This window comes from Mustela lutreola, chromosome 1 (assembly GCF_030435805.1).
Source record: "Mustela lutreola isolate mMusLut2 chromosome 1, mMusLut2.pri, whole genome shotgun sequence".
NCBI lineage: Eukaryota > Metazoa > Chordata > Mammalia > Carnivora > Mustelidae > Mustela > Mustela lutreola.
The window spans coordinates 152,790,647-152,815,697 of NC_081290.1; the positions used below are offsets into that span (position 1 = coordinate 152,790,647).

Here is a 25,051-nt window from a genome sequence, read left to right on the forward strand (position 1 = left end):
GATGTGGCTTTAATGGGCAATGAATGAGAATTGCCAGTTTCAAGGCAGCAGTCTCCAGCTATCTTTTCACAAGAGCCACAATTAGAATGCTATGATAGGTAGGGCTACATCATGTGTGCTAAACATTTATACTGTTCCAGTTTTCACTGCTGTTTTCAAAGACCCCGCCACTGGCAGGGATTCCTGCCCACTTGGCCTTGCTGGAAGTCCACCCCACAGTGATGCCTCTGGAAGCTTTATCATGGCCTTGCCCAGAGGTTGAGCACTTCCCTCCAGGCATGCGGTACATGACATATTTAGGTTGCAAGAACCATATGAGTGTTAGAACCTGGCTCAGCAATATGATATGGTACTTACTGTTTTCCTAGAAAAATAAAGCTTGTTAAATGACTTCCATTCTTCTCCCTAGTAAAGCCATAACATTTATAGGTCGGTGAGCTCCCATTATAAACTAGCGCTTTGTTCCGTAGCCCAACGGTTATCAAGTATTGCATCATAAAATTTTGGCTCCCCTCCCCTCCTCTTTAAGGAAAACTTTTTTTTTTTTTAAACACCTTGTTTTTATTTTTTTTAAAGATTTTATTTACTTATTTGACAGAGATCACAAGTAAGCAGAGAGGCAGGCAGAGAGAGAGAGAGAGGAGGAAGCAGGCTCCCTGCTGAGCAGAGAGCCCGATGCCAGGCTCCATCCCAGGATACTGAAATCATGACCTGAGCTGAAGGCAGAGGCTTTAACCCACTGAGCCACCCAGGCACCCCTAAGGAAAACTTTTATTAGTCTTCCATGTTTCTTATTTCAGAAGTTAATAATCACAGGGTTCATGGCCTATATGATCACTCCCATAAGCCATGTGATGCTTTTCTGCTATGGGCAGTCTTGTTTTACTCCCCCAAACCAAGGTGAAAAGCCACCATGGCCTGAGGGAATGACCACTTGGGAAGGGGGCTGCTCCTCATGAGTTCTGGGTTTTGCCAGTGCTGCTGTTCTCTGTGCACTGTTTTGCAATTTACTTACCTTCCCTGGCTTATCTATAAAAAGTGCTTGAAAGCAAAGTTTCTGCAGGTTCTTTTTCCATTCATGCAATAATTTTATGTGCTTACTTGGTATTGTGCTTAACACTTCATCTCTTCCCTTTGAAATGGATCTCCTTTCCTCAGAAACTTACTGACTCAAGCCCTCCCTCACTCAAACCCCTGCATCTTTCTTGCATTGTTGCCCTTGCTTCCTCTCCCCTCCTTCTTTTCTGTTCTTTCCTCCCCTGGAGGTAAAGGCAGAGAAAGGGAAAGAAAATGGAGGAATGCAACATGGTTGCAAGTACAGTGACAACTTTTCCTAGTGGTCTCTTTTTATGTCTGGAGAAAGTTACTTTGGCAACTGTGAATCTCTCTTTCTGCCTTTGAACTAAGTTTATCCTTCCTTATCATTATTACATTTCCATGGGATATGGCTACTTAGAGGTTTTTTTTTTTTTAAATCTGGTTTTCGTCTTAAAATTTCTTAGAGACTAGTTTTTTTCTGTATTTGAATATGTGAGAGGGCAGTTGAAGCAAATCCCTTAGGCTATTTATAAGTAGAACTGCACAATGGTTTCCCCAATGAGCAAAAGTTCTTTCCACACAGAATACATATGGACCTTGTTCTTTGCAGATTGTTGCTTCTGCACTAGCCTGCAACTCTGTCTTCTAAAAGTGAAATTTGTCTACAATTTTCCCTTCCAAAGACTAGTGTCCTCTTAATTACTATGTGCCAGGTCTTCCACAGTAGCCATGCAACAAGCCATTGTCCTATAAACTGTCAGTCTAGAAAGAGAAATGGCTAACAGAATGCAGAGGCAGGTTGAGGTTGAGAGTTGGGAAAATGCTTGGGCGAGATGTTACAACACAGACTGAAGCAGGAATAGTTCTGGGGCAGGAAAAGGGCCAGACATCTAGAGGAGCTAGCAGACCTGGGCAGGGCTGCACAGGAGATCCAGTCTTAGGCAATCCCAGAGTGCCATCAGGAAGGGGTTGATCAGGAGAGACCCAGAGCAAAACATGGCTAGTCTGGTGAGGTCACGTGCCAAAGTCCTCCTTTGAAGCTGCTGGCACCCACTTGCCACTTGAGGCCCCCTGCTCTTGGCTTAAGCCCCAGTTCCTAATCATGGAAATCCAAAGCCATCCCGAAGAGCCTAAATTCTGGAGTGTATGCATATATATAGGATGCTTATATTCACTTGGTTACCTCTGCCTCTAGGTTCCTGCATCCCCAGATACTAGCCCTCTTTTTGCACTGAATCGTGACCCCTTTTAGCCTTATATCTACTAAAACCCCACTCATAATAAGGGTAAGAATGCTCTAGACTTAACTGAAGATGGGGAAGTGATGGAGGGGTGGCTGCCCACATATGACACAGCACAGAGGTACAAATGCAGCCTTGGATACTCCTGCTCCCAGATTCCTTCTGGTTGGCCCTCTGGTCATGGTTTTCTCCTACCTGTCTCAACATGCATGACAAACCTCACACCTCTCACCTTCCAACCTTATACTCTTCCTGGTCCTCGTTTCTTTCACCTTCCCTCTCTTTTCTCACACAGAACAGATTCAGTACTTCTCTTTGACTTGGGGTTTAGCTAATACCCATGCTTTAAGGGCCTCACCTTCTATTTCAAAAACCATATCAAATTATTTTCTCCAAGATGGTGGACTTTTCCAACACTGACCTAGGATTAAATGTTGTGATATTAGAGCTTGAACTGGGTGCCAGACTAAGTAGGAGAGAGAATGGGGACATGGTGATGAGAGATTCAGTTTGGAGGGCCCGTCTTTCCACCGAGGGGTATTTTTGAACTCCCTTAGTCTTGTCACATGAATTACATTTTACTAGATGATTAAAAACATTAATAGTCTCTTAAGGAACTTATGGTTTTGTCAGGAAGACAGAAATAACATAGATGAGAACAATTAAGCCGTGAACTTTGTGGCACTGATGAGGGGGAGAATTTATCAGGAATTTGGAAATGCTTAACTGCATTTGTGTTCCTTGTTTGTGCACATAGTATTTAAATAAAATTCAGACTCCCATCTCACTTATCATTAATTCAAATACATTTTTTTCTAGATTAAAAACAAAAATGTAAGTGCATATTTGCAGGGATTTTTAAAGGGCACCACAGATTATGAATTTCATTTTAGCATCGCAAATGACAATCTGGTCTTAATAAGCTATTTTGAATTTAGGGCCTCTAAAACTCAGAATTAGTTTTGTTTTCTGACTAATTATTCTAATGGGGAGATATTGCCATGCAGGTATTAGGATAAAATATTGTTTTTGGATATGTGACATATTTCCTTGTATTTTAAAAATCTCTTGGGCATTTTAAGGGAAATATAATCCATCTGCTTTTGATCTAAATATAATTTACTCAGAATAACAGGGAAATATTTGATATCCAGAGAAATTTATTGATGCTCTTAAAGCTTCTCTCCTGGGAAATAAGAAATCACAGTTTTTCCAAGGGTAATCACAAATGTACAATGTCTAATTTTTCTGCTTATTTAATAGAGTCTGAGTTAAGCATCAGTTGGGTAGTCCAGATCAGTTATTTTTAATTTTTTGAAACTTCCTTTTAAAGCCATGCATAGGAAATTTTCTTCAAGGAAGCTTTCTTTCTTTTTTTTCTTATTCTGACAGTTATATCTGCTACCTTTTTTTTTTTTTTAAACAATGATTTTGGAAGATTTAAGGTAATAAAATGATTCTGATGTCTGTGGATTAATAGTGTCTGCATTCAAGATGTTTCAGACTTGTCAGAAGCTTGGAAATGGCATTTGAATGTATTTCTTAATTTTAATTTTAAAACAGTTCCTCCGAGAATTAGATACCACTCCTAAGGGAATATTTTGAATTAAAAGGAGGAAGTTCACGCCAAGGTACAGCCAAGTTTTGTACTCTTGAAAGACCTGAAATCCAATTACAAATAAAAGAAGAGGTCATGATATCAGTACCATGGTTTGGAAGTGCAACCTGAAAGAACTTGGAGGGGGTTGGGTATTAGATGATGAGAAGGTCTTAGGTGACTCCCCAGGGACTGAGGGGCCAGGCCTGGTGTTTTAGCCACCTGGCTGCTCTGACACACTGGTCCTTCAGGATTTCTGTTTTCAGGAGTTGGGGGAAGGGGGCTTTATGCCAGTTTCCAGGATTGACTTCTTCTGACCCTCTGAGGATGGTGGTGTTCACAGCTCTTCTCTTTCCAGGATGGGCTTTGCATGTCTAATTTGGGCCTTGGCCTTGTGCCTTCAGATCCCCCTCTCTACTGGAAGCCTACCTGCTGCAAGTCTGGGCCTGAGCCTGTCTCCTGCTCCACAGGCCTCTGCTGCCCTCTGCTGCCCACTGCAAACGGCAGTTAACCCTCAGGTCCCAGCTGACCGGTGGGATCTGGTGCCTGGGTGGTTGCAGTAGCCTTCTGGCTTCTCTTTCCTTTAGTTCAGCACGCAAATCATAGCCAGACAAATTATCACTTCACATGCGAATCTGCTCAATTGTAGCGATCAGGTGTACAGACTGGCTATAGACTGCCTGGGTTAATTTCCAGCTCTGCCCTTTATTAACTGCATGACCTTGGGCAAGTTGCATGACCTTGGGCAAGTTAGTCTGTATGCCTCAGTTTCCTGGCCTGAAAAATAAGTTGATCCTTCTTGTATGAGACCAGTATTTACTGTTATGAAGGATAATGAAATGAGAAGTATTTAGAACAATGGCACATAGTAAGTGCTAAATAAATATTCATTATTGTTATACTTATCCCCCCCCTACCGACCCCCCCCCCCCTTTTAGGGTTTACTATAGACCAGCATTTCCCAAAGCACAAGGTGATATTAGATGGTCCAAGGGTATGGCATTGAATAACATGAGCCACAGTGAGAAAACCCTTCCTTTTTTCTGCTATCTTTCAGCTCTTCTGCTTCTACCAAGGTGCAAGTGTCAGCTTGGTGCTAGAATGTTTTTTGTACTTCTCCAAAACTTGTTCATTTCTCTTTTTAATAGATACAGGCCTCGAGTAGCTATCTGCTTTGACAATTTAATAGCATCCATTTTAACAGGTTTTTTTTTTTTTTTAAATTTCTGGCAAATGATGCTTGTTTTCATTTTATAGTTGTATTATAAAGTTTCCTTTATAAAGTTAATGACAAATTATAAAATTTCCTTCAAAAACTAATCTAGGTTAGAAAGAAGTTTAGGGGCTCCTGGCTGGCTCAGTCAAAGAGCATGGGACTAACTCTTCAATGTTGTGAGTTCAAGCCCCACATTGAGTGTAGAGATTGCTAAAAAAACAAAATGAAACACCCAAGCAAACAAACAAAAAACCTTAAAATTAGTTGAAAGAGTATTAAGTTTATAATAAATAAATCATACTATAATTTCAAATATGGGAAAAATCATGAATGTGGCACTGAAATGCCTGAGGTTGAGGAAGCCCCATGAGAGACGTGAGTACATGCCTTGGGACTTTGTAGTGGGTGCTCAGCTGGCCTGGAACTCTTTCTGCTCCCCTGGTGGACCTCTGCCTTGTCTATACTGCTTTGCTAGTGGCTGACATGTCTTAATCATTCCTGCCCTTAAATTTTTTTCTCAAGAATGCCCTCCAGGTTCCACTTACTGGATTTTTGGTCATCCTTCAAGGCCCCATTAAAAGTAACATCCTGGGTTCATGGCAGGCTCAGTCGGGTGAGTGTCTGACTCTTGATTTTGGCTCGGGTCATGATCTCAGGGTTGTGGCATCAAGCCTCAAGTTAGGCTTCATGCTGAGCAGGGAGTCTGCTTGGGATTCTCTCTCTCCCTCTCCTTCTGCCCCTCCCCCAACTCATTATTATTATGATTATTTTTCCCTCTCTCTCTCTAAAAAAAGAACATTGTCTGTAAGGCCTCCTTGAATACCTTCCCTCGGTCCTCCCTCCTTCTTCCAGACTCTGTTACATTCTTTTCCCATTTCTATATTGGCAGTCATTTTTGGTTTATGATGTTATTTCCATGTCCCTGTCCTGCTTTTGCAACTGAAAGGAAGGGACTGGAGGAAGCTCCTTTAGATGGAGGACAGTGTGTTAGTCATCTCAGTATCTCCTTAAGGGCTTAATACAGTGTTTTGGATATAGTAAATACTCTAATACTCAGTGTTTATAGATTGAGGTATCATTTATATAGCATAAAACTCACTTGCTCTGGGTATGCAGTTTGATTTAAAAAAATATATGGTGTATAGAGTTGTGAAACCTTAATACAATCCTGTCCAAAACACTTTGGTCTCCTCTGAGGTTCTCTCCTGCCCTTTTGCAGCCATTCCCCTCCCCTATCGCAGCCCCAGACCACCAAGGATCTGCCTTCTCTACATAGAGCTTTATCTTTTTAAAGCTTTTTTAGAAAGCTTTATCTTTTTAAAGCTTTCTTAGAAATGGAATCACACAACATGTCATCTTTTCTGTCTGGCTTCTTTCACTTAACGTGACTTTCTGAATCTCCATATTGTTGCATGTATTAGTAATTGGTGACTTTTTTGTCATGCAGGATTGATAGACTGCATTCTGTTTAACCATTTGCCGTGTTGTGAACTTGGGGATTGTTTGCGGGTTTTGGCTATTGAGAAGAATTTCTTGACGAAGTGTTTGGTACAGTTAGGGCTAGAAATTGCTAGTTCTTACAGTAAGAGTGTAAGTCGAACTTTTCACAACACTGCCACACTGTTTACCCTTCTATATTCCCTGCAGTAACGTATGAAGGGTCCAGTTTCTAGTGTCCTCACCAACACTTGGCATTAACTGTCTTTTTCCTTTTAGCTTTTCTCGTGCTAAGGGGTGAGTCAAGGATGGCTCTTGGATTTTTAGGAGTGAAAGAGGAGTGAACTTTTCTGAGAACAGTCAGGAATTCTGGTTTGACAAAGCGGAGTTTGTGGTATCTATTAACCATTTCAGAAGGACTGTTAAGTCAGTAGTGGGATGTGTCCATTCAGTCTTCCAGAACTCGTTTGGTAATGGAATCTGGAATAGTTGCTTCAGTTTCCTGTATTTTAGATGCGTGTCTGATGGTCTAGAAAGTCATGTAACTTCTTCTGATGTCAGTTTCCTCATTTATAGAGTAAAATAACACCTGTTGTCCTCCAAAGGTTGGGTGAGAAGTGAATGAATTAAGGAATGGGCAAGTGCTTATTAGCATAGTTATTATTCATGTACAGTTACCTTTTGTTGATGTCATTGCGGTGTTCATTGTGGCTTCCAACCCCACATTTTGCCCCTAAGTGAGTGCTCAGTAAATACTGGCTTTATGAATCCCAATGAATGCGGGTAATGACTAAGTGCATAATGGGGGAGAAGGGAGGGAGGAGAAAGAAGCAAGAAAGAGGTGAGACTGGGGAGGTGGGGGGAGGAGAGGAGAGCAGAGAATGGGTGGAATTTGGATCTGCCTCAGGAAAGATGGCCATCGTAATTCCACACGTGAGCTTCACGGAAAGGCAATTTGTCTCTTTTGTTTTATGACATCACATATGTCATATAACAACAGTATGTAAAGTGTCGTATTTCTGAAGTGTCTTATCTTCATACCAGACTTTAAGCTTCTTGAGGGCTGAGGTAGTTTTTGATGTGCCTCTGGATTTCCTAGAGCCTTCGCTTACTGCTTTTAGCTTAAATGAACACTACAAATATGTGTAAAATGAATGAATGAATGAATGAATGCACCTTTGAAACTACTCTCCTTCTCCAAGGACCTGAAGCTCATGACCTGAGCCAAAGAGAGACACTTAACCGACTGAGCCACCCAGGCATCCCTGCCTTTTGTGATTTTAACTGAACATTTTATATGGACGTACTTTTTTCTCTTTTCTCAGTATATTAGTCACACTACTTTAAAAAACCTTTTTTTTGCGTTGTTCCTAGGAAGATGTTGCTGCGGCAGAGGTCGAAGAGGTTGCTGCCCGTGTTCTCCTCAAGGATTTTGATGGATTCCTTTCGTACATTGAGATCCTTCATCCATTTTGAGTCTATTTTTGTGTGTGGTGTAAGGAAATGGTCCAATTTCATTTTTCTGCATGTGGCTGTCCAATTTTCCCAGCACCATTTATTGAAAAGGCTGTCTTTTTTCCATTGGACATTCTTTCCTGCTTTGTCGAAGATTAGTTGACCATAGATTTGAGGGTCTATTTCTGGGCTCTCTATTCTGTTCCATTGATCTATGTGTCTGTTTTTGTGCCAGTACCATGCTGTCTTGATGATGACAGCTTTGTAATAGAGCTTGAAGTCCGGAATTGTGATGCCACCAACGTTGGCTTTCTTTTTCAATATCCCTTTGGCTATTCGAGGTCTTTTCTGGTTCCATATAAATTTTAGAATTATTTGTTCCATTTCTTTGAAAAAGATGGATGGTACTTTGATAGGAATTGCATTAAATGTGTAGATTGCTTTAGGTAGCATAGACATTTTCACAATATTTATTCTTCCAATCCAGGAGCATGGAACATTTTTCCATTTCTTTGTGTCTTCCTCAATTTCTTTCATGAGTACTTTATAGTTTTCTGAGTATAGATTCTGTGTCTCTTTGGTTAGGTTTATTCCTAGGTATCTTATGGTTTTGGATGCAATTGTAAAAGGGATTGACTCCTTAATATCTCTTTCTTCTGTCTTGCTGTTGGTGTATAGAAATGCAACTGATTTCTGTGCATTGATTTTATATCCTGACACTTTACTGAATTCCTGTATAAGTTCTAGCAGTTTTGGAGTGGAGTCTTTTGGGTTTTCCACATATAGTATCGTATCATCTGCGAAGAGTGATAATTTGACTTCTTCTTTGCCGATTTGGATGCCTTTAATTTCCTTTTGTTGTCTGATTGCTGAGGCTAGGACCTCTAGTACGATGTTGAATAGCAGTGGTGATAATGGACATCCCTGCCGTGTTCCTGACCTTAGCGGAAAAGCTTTCAGTTTTTCTCCATTGAGAATGATATTTGCGGTGGGTTTTTCATAGATGGCTTTGATGATATTGAGGTATGTGCCCTCTATCCCTACAACGCAAAAGGCAAGGGAAGCAAGGGAAAAAATGAACTACTGGGATTTCATCAAGATCAAAAGCTTTTGCACAGCAAAGGAAACAGTTAACAAAATCAAAAGACAACTGACAGAATGGGAGAAGATATTTGCAAACGACATATCAGATAAAGGACTAGTGTCCAGAATCTATAAAGAACTTAGCAAACTCAACACCCAAAGAACAAATAATCCAATCAAGAAATGGGCAGAGGACATGAACAGACATTTCTGCAAAGAAGACATCCAGATGGCCAACAGACACATGAAAAAGTGCTCCATATCACTCGGCATCAGGGAAATACAAATCAAAACCACAATGAGATATCACCTCACACCAGTCAGAATGGCTAAAATCAACAAATCAGGAAATGACAGATGCTGGCGAGGATGCGGAGAAAGGGGAACCCTCCTACACTGTTGGTGGGAATGCAAGCTGGTGCAGCCACTCTGGAAAACAGCATGGAGGTTCCTCAAAATGTTGAAAATAGAACTGCCCTATGACCCAGCAATTGCACTATTGGGTATTTACCCTAAAGATACAAATGTAGTGATCCAAAGGGACACATGCACCCGAATGTTTATAGCAGCAATGTCCACAATAGCCAAACTATGGAAAGAACCTAGATGTCCATCAACAGATGAATGGATCAAGAAGATGTGGTATATATACACAATGGAATACTATGCAGCCATCAAAAGAAATGAAATCTTGCCATTTGCAACAACATGGATGGAACTAGAGCGTATCATGCTTAGCGAAATAAGTCAAGCAGAGAAAGACAACTATCATATGATCTCCCTGATATGAGGAAGTGGTGATGCAACATGGAGGCTTAAGTGGGTAGAAGAAGAATAAATGAAACAAGATGGGATTGGGAGGGAGACAAACCATAAGTGACTCTTAATCTCACGAAACAAACTGAGGGTTGCCGGGGGGAGGGGGTTTGGGAGAAGGGGATGGGATTATGGACATTGGGGAGGGTATGTGATTTGGTGAGTGCTGTGAAGTGTGTAAACCTGGTGATTCACAGACCTGTACCCCTGGGGATAAAAATATATGTTTATAAAAAATAAAAAATTAAAAAAAAAAAACAAAAAAAAAAACAACCTTTTTTTTAGTGATGCCCCCAGAGTTTATAATATACATTTACAACTAATCCAAATCCACTTTCAAATAACACTGCCCTACTACATGGGTAGTGTGAGTATCTTACAATAATAAAATAATCCTAATACCTAGTATTATTGCTGTCTTTTGTTTCACTTATATATAAGCATATATTTATACAAATGGACACATACATACATATACACACATAAGCTTATATAACTAAGTACATTGCTATTATTTTGAACAAATTCTCATTTGTTAGAGCAGTTAAAAATAAGAAAAATAAGTCTATTTTACTTTCACTTTTGCATCTTAAGTACTCTTTCTTTCTTTATGTAGATCCAAGTATCTTTTTTTTTTTTTTAATTTTTAAACAGATTTTCTTTATTTGACACAGAGAGAGCCAGTGAGAGTAGGAACACAAGCATGGGGAGTGGGAGAGGGAGAAGTAGGCTTCCCGCTGAGACAGGGAGCCTGATGTGGGGCATGATCCCAGGACCCTGGGACCAAGACCTGAGCCAAAGGCAAATGTTTAATGGCTGAGCCACCCAGGTGCCCCATGTGGATCCAAGTTTTTAATCATGAAAAAACATTGGCATTCTGTGTATCTATTGAGATGATTGAATGGTTTCTGTCCTTTATTTTATTAATATGGTGTAGTACATTGATTGATTTTTCTGTGTTGAACCAACCTTGTATTCCTAGGATAAATCCCACTTGGTCATGGTTTAAAATCCCTTGTGTATGTTGCTGGATTCAGTTTCATAGTATTTTGTTGAGAATTTTTGCATCTATATCCATAAGGGATATTGGTCTGTAGTTTTCTTGCAATAACTTTATCTAATTTTTAAAAATTGTTTTTCTTATTCTCTATTTCATTTATTTCCATTCTACTCTTTAAATTTCTTCATTGGTTATGTAGGAGTATTTTTTCCATATATTTGTGATTTTCCCCATCTTTTTCTGCTGTGATTGATTTCTATTTTGATTCCACTATGGTTGGAGAAGTACCTTGTATGATTTCAATCTTTAAATTTATTGACACCTGCTTTATCACTTAATATATTGTCTGTTTTGGAGAACGTTCCATGCGCACTCGAGAAGACTGTGTATTCTGCTGTTGTTGAGTGGAGTGTTCTGTATATGTCTGTTGGGTCTAGTTGCTTTATAGAGCTGTTCAAGCTTCTGCTCCTTGCTGATCCATGTAGTTGTCCCGGCTATTATTTAAACTGGAGTATTGAAGTCTCCACTTATTATTGGAAAATTGTGTTTGTTGAATCGTCTGTTTCTTCATTCAATTATTTCATTTTTTTCTTTATATATTTTAAGCTCTTTGGTTATGGGTATATATGTTTATGATGGTTGCATCTTCTTGATGAATTTACCCTTTTATAATTATTAGATGTCTTTAGTAACAATTTTTATTTTAAATGCATTTTGTCTGATATTAGTATAACCATTCCAGTGTTCTTTTGGTTGCTGTTTGTGTGGTATATATTTTTATATATATATTTTTTCAACCTATTTGTGTTTTTGAATCTGAAGTGTGTCTCTTGTAGACTGCACATAGTTGGATTATGTATTTTAAATCCATTCTGCCAATCTCTGTCTTTTAATTGGAGTCTTTATTTCATTTAAGTTTAATGTGAATACTGATGATGTTGTATTTACTTCTGTCATTTTGCTGTTTTCCCTCTGTCTTTGTCTTTTTTATCTCTCTGTTCTTCCATTACTACCTTTTCTGTGATTTTTTTTTTTTAGGATAACATTTTAATTCCCTTGTTTTCTTAGTGGTTGATCTTAACATTTTAATTTGTAACAATCTAATTCAGATTTATATCAACTTAATTTCAGTAGTATACAAAAACTTTGCTCCTATATAACTCAGTTTGATCTCTCCTTTATCCTGTTGTCACAGATACATCTTCACATATTGTGTGTCCATCAACATAGATTTATAATTATTGCTTTATGCTGTTGTCTTTCAAATCAGGTAGGAGAAAAAAGTTATAAACAAAAAATACATTTGTGTATTTTTTATTTCTTATTTTTTTATTTTTTAAGTGGGGAGGGACAGAAGGAGAGAATCCTAAGCTGGCTATGAAGTCTGATATCACAACCCTGAGATTAGGACCTGAGCCAAAATAAGGAATCAGATACCTAACTGACTGAGCCACCCAGGCACCCCGTATTTATACTACTTTTATTATTGCTTTCTGTGGTAACCTTTACTTGTGCTCTTTGTTTCTTCATGTGGATTTAAGTTACTGTCTAGTTTCCTTTCATTTCAGTCTGAAAGAAAAAGCTCTTTTAGTATTCTTTATGGAGCAGATCTACTAGCAATAAGTATTCTGTTTTTTTGTTTATCTGGGAGCATCTTAGTGTCTCTTTGAGTTTTGAAGGTTGCTGATAAAGAACTACCAGTGGATTTTTTTTTCGGTCAGCCCTTTGACTCTATCATCCCACTGCTTTCTGGCCTCCATGGCTTCCAGTGAGCAATCAGCTGTTAATCTTATTGGGCCCCTGACCCGTGAGGAGTCACTTCTCCCTTGCTGCTTTTAAGATTCTTTCTTAGTCTTTTACTTTTTCAACAGTTTGATTATAAATTGCAAATCTACTGTCATCCTGCCCATGTCTCATCATCCTTATTTGGAAGTATTACACAGAACACTTCTGTTAGTGCTTCAGTTCAACACTTAAAATATTTTGTAGCATTTCTCTGATCTGTCAATTTACGATTTAGTAATATGTAGTTTTGTTTTTCTTTATCATATTTCATAATTTTATGGAACTTCAGAGTGATATTTATGTGATCTAATGCCATAATTTATTCACCTAATAGATTTATTGAGCACCTGCTTATGGAAGACTTTCAGTTTTCTTAGATAAGTGACACATGGTCCTGCCCAAGAATGGCCTGTCTGGTGAAGGCCACATACTCAACTAACTACTATATAATTAGAGTAGAGGTATACTAAGTATAAGGAGAGTATTTTGGGACCACAGAAGAGGAAGTCACTGATTTTTATATTTGATAGATGAACAAAGTGAGGGATGTACAGATTGAGCAATTTGGGACCTTGAGGTTACACACCTTAGAAAGACAGAAAGAACTAGAACCTACTATTCTGTTTTTTTTCCATGAAACCATGGTGATTCTAGAGTATAGTTACTCCATATTTTCAAGCATCAAAGGTAAAAATGGTTTCTTAAATGAAATAGCAGAAAAACGGTTTGTTAGAAGTCGATGCTGTTGGTGCTAGGATTTGGGTACCATAGATAGCTTCTTGTTTTCAAATGTATTAATTGGTCTGCAAAGGACAGGTAGATGTGTGAAGCAGAGACTGACTCTTTTGTTTTAAAAGATGTGCATGCTATAAGTAAAAATAAACAGTATTTATTTGTACTTCTTAATTGTAGTGGTATGGATTTAGTAAACAAGTGACTATTTGAAACTTGAGGTTCAAATTTTGAAAATATACTTAATTTCACTAAATTTACCCCTAAGTTAGTTCTTCCCCTTTTAATTGGTATTTATATTTTGAAAAGGATTCTCTTCCTCCTTCATATCCAGTAAAATTTTGGATGGGTACAGCTTATATTAGAATTTTCTTAATAATGGGATTTGCTGTTCAGTCAGAACTATGTTCTTTTCCCATAGGGTAAAGCATGACTTATTTGGGCATACAGTTTTAATTTTAATCTGCATGCCTCCTTTTCTCTCCTCCCATGATTCTTTGCAGCAGGGCAAGGAAAAGCAAGTCTTATAAAAAGAAATACAGTATGTGGTGCTTATTAAAGTTACATACATCTCTTCTCACAGGAGAATTTTGATTTACTGCAGGTTGTGCATATGTCGCATATGGACATTTCTAGGGAACAGATTCCTTATCGCTGAACAGTGAATGGCTTCTAGTACTCCATTATTGCTCCGGGAACATGTTAGTAATGATTATGAAAGGTAGGATACCATGAAATCTGTAAGGTGATTTGGCAGAAGTCGATGCTGTTGGTGCCAGGATTTGGGTACCGTACCACAGTTTCCTGTTTTCAAATGTATTAATTGATCCGCAAAGGACATCTTTTGGAGACAAGAATTCAGACAGACTGGCACAGGCTGGACCTCCGCCAAGACTGCTCGGAAGGTTGCCATACTGGGAGCAAAAGAGTGAGAGAGAAAGAGAGAGAGGGAGAGGGAGAGAGAGAGGCAGAGGGAGAGCTGAGGAAAGAAAAAAAGGCAAGACTTGGCACAGCTCAGTCAAATCAGCTTCTTTTGTCTGCTTTCTCGGCTTGAGCTTCAGGAAAGAAAACCGTCCTGGGGTACAGAAAAACTCAGAACTTTTTGGTTTTCAAACTTAGAAGGCTTTTTAAGTCTCTTGGGCTATTTGAAAGTGTTGGTACATACAATGACGTTTAGTCACCAGTATTAAGGGAAATAAAAGCCTTTTTCAAAATGAAGCTTCCACAGTGTCCATGCATTTGGGAAATACTGTATTTGATTTTTTGCATGTATGATTACACCATGAGAGACAGGATTAATATAGAAGATGGCAAGGCAAATTTCTAATTAGAGAGAATATTAATTCTCTACAAAATAAAGTTTGTTCATCAGTACAAACCTGCTTTCAAATCAAATCAGACATCCTTCGGAATGTGTTCAGAACGTAAGTTTTTAGATTTTATTTTATTTTATTTTTTCCCATTTGTAGACATTCACGTTTCAAGGAGGCTTTCTAAGATTTTATGCAACTCAGCCAGGAAGTCAGAGTAAAAGTTGTTTTATCCATGTGTTTAAGAAAACGTTTTCTTAAAGCAACAGCTTTTATTTCTGCTGCTTCATGCTGTCCTAAACTACATCCCCCAGCAATGACTGACAACACTGAAGACCAGAAAGGCAAGCTGAAGACACCAGACTTCGTGTGAAGGGCAAACAAGAAATGTGAGCTTGGTCATTATTTTTGTGTGTGTCTTTGCTCTGAACCAGTTTTTGGAGGTGGGTGGGGAGGTGGGTGGGGAGGTGTCTATGTCTCAAAGATGTGTGCGATTAGGGGATTCTCATTGTGAGAAGAAAATGATAAAAGGTAATTTTTATGATGTTGGCAGAAAATGGCTGGGAATGGGAGAGAATAGAAATTTAATCTTTTGGATAAGAAGTAGCAAGCTGTGTTTGCAGTTCTTGGAGAAAAATTCCATTATTTTTAGTTGATTAGATTGTATAATTAAACGATTACTATAGCTTGGCTCTCTCTAAATGTTTTAAGTAGAAAGAAAATCTAGAAAGTTCATGGATTTGCTTTTCAATATTACCCAGTATTTTACTTGGATACATACTTTGAATCTAATTTCTTAATAATAAAGTTTCTATTAGGCCTGATTATGGTTCGATTGTGATAGTTCTGCTCTTAAAAATCAGCATTATTTTAGGAGAGGTTAACTGTAAGGCACGTATTTTTGTGGACCACCCTCGTTGTCAGTAAGTATTCCTGTTTCTAAAGAAGAGAGTTTGACTTGTAGCATTAAGTTATGACTTCCTATGATAATATATGTTCTTTTTATTTCATATACTAAAAGGATACAGGGAAATCGTATGTATATTCAAATAAGTACTAATCATTTTGGGTAGTATAAAAGACTGCTCCATGCTTTTGTTTTGAGCATGTAATCATGGATTTGTTAATCCTTTCACACAAATTTTTTTTTTTTGTTTATAGCTTTATATTACGGCGCGCCTTAAATGATCAATTGTTTAAAATGGTTTTTGTGGTATCATAGTGACATACATCAGCAGTTCTGAGAATGGCATTTAATATTCAAATATGAGTTAAAAATTTGTGAGATCTAATACAGGTGTTTGCATAGTTCAGCTTAAGTGTTCCCTTCAACTTTTTCAGTAATCAACATTTTGATCTTCAGTAAAATGAAATCACTTAGTGTTCACATGGGTTGCCAAAATGACAACCTTTGTTTTATAAGCTTCTTTATACACCACCTCGCTGATACTCCTAAAATGGACGCCAAGACATAAAAGACATGCTGATAGGCACTGGGAAGGAGATGCTTGCATGGCTACAGTCTTCCTGTTGAACTGCTTACAGGATCCTTCACGCCCATGCTAGCAACCAACAATATAGGACACAAAAAGAAAGTTCAGCAAATAAGTTTAAATTAGAGCTACGCTTTCATTCCGACCGTCTTATTACCGATTTATATTTACTTTCATTTACTTTTTAAACATTTAACGTAACCTCTCGTCATTTAGGTTTGCTAAATATGTGACTTCTTTAGTTTATCTGAGACCATTTTTCCTCAAAGTTAAAAGAATAATTTGCTAGCTTATTTCAGAACTTCTTCACAGCGAACTCAGTGAGAATAAACTGATCTTATGCCCAGACTATTTTATGTCCAGTTGTTTTCTGACAGGATAATAAGAAATAAGTGAATTAGAAAACAAAGATGTCAGAACACACCTTAAGGAATATTAAATTTTTCGGTAGTGGTAAAGCTACATTTTATGGTGTTTATTAGACTTAAGATTTGATAATAAATATTAGATGTTATACCTAATAAAGTTTTTTACTAATATATTCTCACTGGCCTACTTGTTACATATCCTAAAATGAAAAAAGTCCCATATTAAAGCGTTCCTTGTTAACTAGGTGTAAAACAGGCACTCCTTTGTACAATCTTTTTTAAGAGGTATGTTTAAAAATAGTTGATTACATTTTCAAACACAAGCATTTAGGCTTAACATGAGACATTTTTCTTTACTTTTAGACCTTTTATTATACAAACACATTGATGTTTAGGCTGTGAATTATTTCCATATCAGTATTAATATTTCAAATCTTAAGGTGTGTAAATACTAGTAGTATGATTGTAAATGAACTCTGTCTCAGCATATATTCATTATAGTTTGAATTGTAGATTTTGAAGTAGAATTATTAAGACAGATATGGATTAATACTTAACTGCTACTTGATACCTATTATTCAGTCCCATTTAGACGTGATACCTGAACATGCAAGCACATAATTCTATAAACTAGTGGAAACCTCTTAGGGGGCCTTAGCCCAGTATTTTATAATTATTCAGTCATTTGTTCATTCATTGAGCAAATGTTTATTGAGTACCCACTTAAGCATGCTAACATTTTATTGACGAAGTTATTTTGGGTAACAGGGAAGGAAACCACATGCATGGACGGAACAGAGCATAGATTTAAAAGAGAAGCCCAGAAGCCTAGATAGAAAAGAGCAGCACTGTAGTGAGATGTATTTCAATAGATTAAGGTATGTTAACTTCCATTGTACAATATACATATCAGAGTGTTGTTATAAAACCTCAGGAGATCAGCTGTTGTCCATACGGCTCTGGGAACTTTGTTGGGCCATTCTTCAGGTTGCTGCATCTTACTGGTCAAAAAGCTTCAGTTGTTCAAGTCTTCTGAGGGACGTGTACAGTAAGCAACTCAGATGTCATGAGAAAGAAATCAAATAGGGAGGCTTGGACCACGGCTCACGTGCTAGGTTTTACAGATGCCAAAGTAGGTGTCATTGAACTTTTGAAGATGTGGCTGCAGCATAAAGCAGCGACCTCTTTGTAAGGGATTTTTGTTTTTCTTTGTTTCCTTTTCTGAGAAAGAGAAGAGGAGGGCAATCTCACACCTGTAAGTGAGGGTCACGCTTATGAAATAAGTGTGCTAGGGGGCTGTGTATTCTAAGCACACCAGTTAGTTTACTTTACGTGTTGCCTAGTGTTTTGTTTTGTTTCCTTAGTTTTGTTCACTACTATAAAGGCTCATAAGGATGATACATCTCTTGACTCTAGGCATGAGTGAGCTTTTAACTTGGTGCGCTAACTTTATTCCATGTAGTTGTTCTTTTCTATGAGAAGGAGGTATAGATTCACATTCTTAAGAGGAAATGAGTCACATGAACTAGGGAGGTGAGCTCGGAGGTTGTGGTGGTGGCCATAGCCTGCGTCAGGGCTGGTGGCAGGTGGAATGAGATAAGAAATGTTTCAGCTACGGGTAGGAACTGATGAAGTAATTCAACAAATATTCCCAGAGGGCCTACTCTGTGCCAGGCCCCATGCTGGATGTAGGGGAGACAAAGATGTAATTTCTCCCCATAAGGAATTCATAGTTGTGGGGAGGGGAAGGATAAGAATAATCAGTAAATGTGTATCTCTTTATAGCTTACCAATGCTTTCACCTCTATCTCATCGATCCTAGCGACAGCACCTAACACTGGCACGTAACGGCCATGCAGTATGGACTCATTGAAGGAATAAACCAAGTTTTGAAGCAGATTTTCTCCTTGAGGCTTATTTGATTAAGAAAACTTTTACTCATTATGGTTGAGGAGCAAAATGCAGTATTTTGCTTTGAATCTGAGTCTGTGTTGCTGGTTATGTGTTTAGAGGGAGTGGCATATAGGGCTGCATTTTCTGTGACTGAGTTGGAACCCCTGAGGTAACCATTGGAGACAATATAAAAGAAGAACTTGACTGGTGCACAGTGGCTCCCAATGCTCATTCCCTTCCTGGCAGCCCTCCGTTGTCTTACATTCTCCCTTTCATTTCCCCAAGGGATCCCAGAGCTGTAGGCCATGGTGGTGTGGCCTAGGCATGGAGCAGGCCAACGGACTGTCTAACAAGTTGGAAATCTTCCTTATGTGCTCCTTGTGGGAAGAAGCCTGAGGGGATTATGGTGAAGGAAACTTGTGGAGAGTTGAGGGCACTGCTCAATAGCTGGCTTCAGTCCTGCCAATAACTTTACTAAGAGAGTGAGAGTAGATGTGAGATCTTGAGGTTAGATTAGAGTATCGAAAACAATCAGCATTGAGAGTGTGATACAACATCATGAAGAGTTGCTGAGGCCAGTTCATGGTGAACAGCATCTATTTAGGTCTCTCTCCAGGGGCAGAGTCAAGACCACTGTGTATAATTATGAAATTCAGGCCCAACTTTCCTGCGTAAGCCCTGTGCCTTGATCTGCTGGAGGAAGGTACAAAGTCACCCAGGTACAAGTGGTGGCCCTGGAGAGAGTGAACATGGGGGTGAATCCAGGCTTGGAATTAAAATAGCAGGAACTGAGGAAGGTCAGAGGATGTGGGCAAAGGAGGGCAGCATTGCAATATTTGCCTGTGGGATCCAGGTTGGATAGGGGATATGATTGGTGGGGTTCCAGAGAACATGGTGGAATAAGGAGAAGTGGGTATATAGAAATTTTAGTGAAGGGAAAGAAAAGGTTCAGAGAATACTAAAGTTAGGAATGTATTCTGAAACCCAGTAGGTCATGAATAACAGCACCAACTATAACATGTGACTTGATTTTGTCACTGGTTGTGCCGAGATTATTTTATTTCTCTAGAAGTAATTGTGGAAAAGGAAAGAAGTTACCTGTTTGTGTTCTGTATTCCAGCATGTTTTAAGAATTACAAATTTCTCTTTTGTTTTATAGCTAAGAATCTCTTGTTCCAATATAATTAGGATCATCTAATGATCTTGCAGTTTTGTAGAAAATATTTTAAAGTTCGGGTTTTGAAGAACTAGTCCCTCTGTAGCGATGCCATCCTTTTTCATTCCATAGATCAGTGCCATTCATATCTTCTTCTCTGCTGGCCACTGTGAGTTATTTTCCCTTGCTTGAAAAGATGGAATTGTTCCCAGAGACTCCGGAGTGCTTTATCCTAGTCCTTCCACCATCATGGGTTAGAGACAATGGGCTTCAGAGTCTTACCAACGGCAGTTTGATTTAGACTACATTTTTTACTTTTTGAACATTGGTCTAGTTATGCAAACCCAGTTTCTTCATGTGTAAAACAGATCATGCTATCTTCCTCAAAGTCAGTTGAGAAGAGACATAAGGAAATATCTGCAAAGCTCTTAGTGTACTCCCTGATACATAGCAAGTGCTGAACAAATAGTAGATACTATTCTTTTTTGTTGTTTTTGATTAAAATTTTAAAAAATTGTCGTAAAAATACATAACATAAACTTTACCATCTTAACCATTTTTAAGTTCAGAGTTCAATGGCAGTAAGCACATTCACATTGTGTAGTCATCACCACCGTCCATTCACAGAACTCTTCTTGTAAAACTGAAACTCTGTACCCATTGAACAACAGTTTCCCATTTTCCCTTTCCTCTAGTCCCTGGCAGCCACTATTCTGCTTCCTGTCTCTGTGAATTTGACTGTTCTAAGCACCTCATGTAAGTGGAACCATATTGTGTTTGTCCTTTAGTGACTGGGTGTTTTACTTAGCACCACATTCTCAAGGTTCAGTCAGTTGTAGCATGTGTCAAATTTCCTTCCTTTTTAAGGCTGAATGATATTTCATTGTGCATATAGACTTTTTTTTTTAAATCCCTTCTTCTATTGATGGACCTTTGGTTGTTTCCACCTTTTGGCTGTGTAAATAATGCTGCTTTGAGCATGGGTGTACAAATAATCTGTATGAGTCTTTGCTTTCAGTTCTTTTGGGTATAGGCCCCAAAATGGGATTGCTGAATCAATAGGCAGTATTAGCACTTGTACCAGGTTATATTTTTGAAAAACTTGTAAGCTGGAGTGATGTAAATTGACTTTGACTTTTCAGCATAGATAATGGTAAAGTAGGAGGTTATAGACTATGAGCTCATGATGTCTAGCTTTTTTTTTTTTTTTTTGAAATAACCCAAATGCCACATTTATCATCTCTAAATTATTTTCTAGTGGAGTTTCTCATGGTATGTTAACCAAGGTGCTACTGTAATCACTGACATAAAATAATACTTATATAGTATCATGGAATGTGATTATCATATTTAATTTTAACACAAAGTAGTTTCTTAGCCTTCTTACCATTTCTGTTTGCCATTCTTTTAGGGTCAGTCTACTGGTAATAAGTCTTTAAGTTTTCCTTTGGCTGAGAATGTCTTGATTTCCCTTTTTCCCGAAGGATATTTTTGCTGGATATAGAATTCTAGGCTGACAGTTCCCTTTTTTTTCAGCACTTGAAAAATGTTGTACCACTTTCTTCTGCCTCTGTAGTTTCTGGTGAGAAATCTGATGTTATTTCAATTGTTTTTCACTTCTAGGTAAGATGATATTTCTTTCTCACTACTTTCAAAAATTTTCTCTTTGTCTTTAGTTTTCAAAGAGTTCAATTGTGATGTAGCTTGCCATGGATTTCTTTGGATTTATCCTGGGTTCACTCAGCTTCTTAAATATGTAGACTTGTGTATTTTGCCATTAAAAAAAAAAGTTTATTTATTTTTAAGTAATCTCTGGACTCAACGTGGGGCTTATACTTACCACTCTGAGATCAAGAGTTGTGTGCTGTTATGACTGAGCCAGCCAGGTGTCCCTGTCTTTTGCCATATTTGCAAATTTTCAGCCACATTTGAGTAATTTTTTAAGGTTTGCACTCTTTCTCTTTTCCTTCTAGGTCTCGTGATGATATGATGATAGATCTTTTGTTATAGTCTTCCAGGTGCTTGACACTGATCATTTTTTTTTTTTATTCTATTTTTTTCTTTGTTGTTTAGATTGGGTAATTCCTGTTGTTCCTATTGTCAGGGTCACTGATTCTTTTCTCTGTTATCTTCATTCTGCTATTGAGCCCACCTAGTGAGTTTTAATTTCAGTTAATGTATTTCATCTGTTCTTTCTTTGCTGAGACTTTCTATATTTTCATTTGTTTCATGTCTGTTCATAATTGCTTATTGAAAAGTTTTTTCTGACGGCTGCTTTAAAAATCCTTCTCAGGTAATTCCAATATCTGTGTCATCTTGGTACTGGGATCAGCTGATAGTCTTTTCTTATTCAAGTTGAAGTTTTCCTTGTCCTTGGAAGGATAAGGAATTTTGATTATATCCTGGATATTTTGGGTATTATGAGACTCTCGATCTTATTTCAATCGTGTGTGTGTGTGTGTGTGTGTGTTTTAAGGATTTATTTATTTATGTGAGAGAGCAAGCAGGGGTATGCATGTACATGTGAGATGTCAGTGTGGGGGGGGAGGGGCAGAGGGAGAGGGAGAGAAAATCTCAAGCAGAGTGTGGAGCCCAACACAGGGCTTGATCCTATGACCCTGAGATCATGACTGGAGCCAAAATGAAGAATCAGGTGCTTAACTCACTGTGCCACCCAGGTGCCCCTAAATCTTCCATTTTAATAGACTCCACTGACACCATGTTTGTAGGGGAAAAGCGAGCATTTCATTATTGCAAGGTGGGGATGGAAGTCCAGGTTCCTCATTGGCCTTTATTTACAGCTTGTGGGGGGAGGGGTGCCTTGTTACTGCCTTTTAAAATTCATGTTCCCCATTGGTGATACTCTTATTTAGATTGCTAGTTTTGTGGTGAAATAGCCTGAATAGTCTCTGAGCTGTTACCCTTAAATTTAGCTTCTATTGTTGGTGCTAATTTGTGTTTAATAAGTTATTTCATGATGTTTAAGTTCTCACTAGCCCTCTCTAATCATCTGCTTCCCTGAGATTAGTATCTGTTTACTGTTAACACATTGAATAAAAGATTGAAGTGAAGAAACAAGATTATATTTTTTACTTTATTAACTTTGAATTTTATTTTTTAAATAAGAGAAAAACCTACCTGGGCAAGGTTTCCATTTTTCCCATTAATAATATGCTGGCTTTTATCAAGACTCTTATAATTTATTTTTAGAAGAGGTCAGTATATTAGAAATCATCAGAAGAAATGGATTTGACAGAAGGATTGAAGTAATGCAGTGATAAGTGTTTCATTTCATTTGCTAACTCACCTGTGGTTTCAGGTTGACAACATAGACCTTAAAGATGATGCGTATGGCTTTAGAATACCATTTTTGAGATGCCTAGTGGTCATCTGTGGTATAGTAATGACAGTACCAGATCCCAGTACTGAATCACTTATGAAAGGGGTGATCTTGGGAAAAATGCTGAAGCTCTAAAAGTTGACTTTTCCTCTCAGAAGAATGGGTGTTATAATGCCTGAATCGGAGGTTGTAAAGAATATTCAACGAGGTAATACCTGAAAGCAATTTAACTGATATTACAAATGGGAGAGATAATTATCTAGTCTAGCTACTTCAAGCATATGACTATGGTGGGTTAAGGATAATGCACCTGATTCTGTATGATTTCCAGGGCTCTGTGCCAAGAGATTATGAGTTATATACATGTGTCTTTAAAACACTTAAAAACTCTTAATTATGAAAACACCTAGCAAAGTACTGAATAAGACAGAGTGAATACCCATGTACTCATTATCCAGAACTAACAAATGCTATATTCATTTGCTCCAGATCTTTTTTTAAAGAAAATAAAACATTCAGAATATAACTAAAGCCCTATCCTTCCATCCCTGAAATTGGTGTAGAACATTTCTATATACATTTTTGTAATATTACAACATGTATAGGTAACCATACACATTGTTACTGTTATTTTGGATAATTTAAAACACATATAAAATGATTTTATACCGTGGCTGTCTTTTTGCAGATGAGATTAGATATTTCTGAGATTGATCTGTGTTGCTACTACAGGTCTGATGTCACAGAGCTTTTCATTTTGGTTTATCCATTCTTCTGTTGTAGACATTGCATTTTTGCCTTGTGCTAACTGTGCTATCATGGACACCTTGCACGTGTCTTCCGTACATTTTTGCGATATCTAGGGGAATTACCTAGAAATGGAATTGAGTTGCCAAATATGTTAACTTTACTTAATAATGCCAGATTATTTTTTTTTTTTTAATTTTATTTATTTATTTGTCATAGAGAGAGAAGCGAGAGCAAACACAGGCAGATAGAGTGGCAGGCAGAGGCAGAGGGAGAAGCAGGCTCCCCGCCAAGCAAGGAGCCCGATGTGGGACTCGATCCCAGGACGCTGGGATCATGACCTCAGCCGAAGGCAGCCGCTTAACCAACTGAGCCACCCAGGCGTCCCGATAATGCCAGATTATTCTTCAAAGCATTTGTACCAATTAACATTATGGCATTGTCCTATCTCTGTTATCTCCTATGTCTTTGCTAGTACTTGCTGGTATCAGACTTTGACATTTTGTCAATCTGGTGTGCAAGAAATATTTTGTTATTTGAATTTGTGTACCTGATTACTTAGGTTGTGCATCCTTTTATATTGACAATTTAGATTACTTTTTCTGTACATTCTCTATTCCTATCCTTTGCACATTTTTCTTTTCAGTTGTCTTATTTTTATTAGTTAGCAGTATGTTTATATGCCAGCCCTTTATTATACAGGGTAAAATATCTGCCTAACCTTTGATTAGTTTATTTTCCTTACAGCAACTTTTGAAGTCAGCTATGTTATGTGTTTGAAAAATTAGAATACTTTGATTTTTTTATTCTCAAAGGTGGTTTTAGTAATAATACTTACAATAATCCATGCTTTTGGATGTGGCGGAGAGGGCTAATGAGGCTAATATTTCTTTGAATGAACTAGAATTTTATCCCCTTAATTAATATCTAGAGGATAAAGTTGCTTAATTTTCACATAGACTTTTGGTCAGTTGAAATCAATGGACAGATTCCGAGCTTCTGAGCACCAGTTATTGAATAAATGACTATTGTGACGTTCTGTTATTTGCAGAACCTCCTATAGCACACCGGTAACTTGGGCACATTCCCATTGCATCAGCAGCGTTAGCAAATTGGAGTTCTTGGGCCCGCAGAAAGAATGTTCTGTTGATCTTATTACAGTGATTTCTATACAGTGAATAAACGCGCTGCAGTAAGCGCTTTCTCCTTTCCCTAACCCGTCCTCTTGCTAACAAAATAACTTAATTGAGAAATTCAAACTGTTGGGGCAAGTGGAATTGAGTTGTGGCTGAGGCTCTTTGGGTATCTTTTGTGGTGCAACCAAGTAGCACTTATTCAGCAACT

The 25,051-nt window shown here is 38.1% G+C and overlaps 1 protein-coding gene across 9 annotated transcripts in view; it reads left to right on the forward strand.

Annotated features, from left to right (window-relative positions):
* Positions 1-25,051, forward strand: part of MSRA (methionine sulfoxide reductase A) — a 432,124-nt gene that overhangs the window by 30,597 nt on the left and 376,476 nt on the right. Inside the window, exons 1-2 of one of the 9 annotated variants that reach the window (XM_059177129.1) lie at positions 14,395-14,824; positions 15,025-15,099. The exons of 5 other annotated variants lie outside the window; for them this stretch is intronic. Coding sequence is in view for 2 of the 4 variants with exons in the window: in XM_059177096.1 (XP_059033079.1) it covers positions 15,184-15,241 (58 nt within the window). In the remaining 2 variants the exon portion in view is untranslated. Of the gene's footprint in view, positions 1-14,387; positions 14,825-15,016; positions 15,100-15,168; positions 15,242-25,051 lie in introns of those variants that run through there. 3 more of the 9 variants (XM_059177120.1, XM_059177138.1, XM_059177096.1) reach the window with 3 other exon arrangements.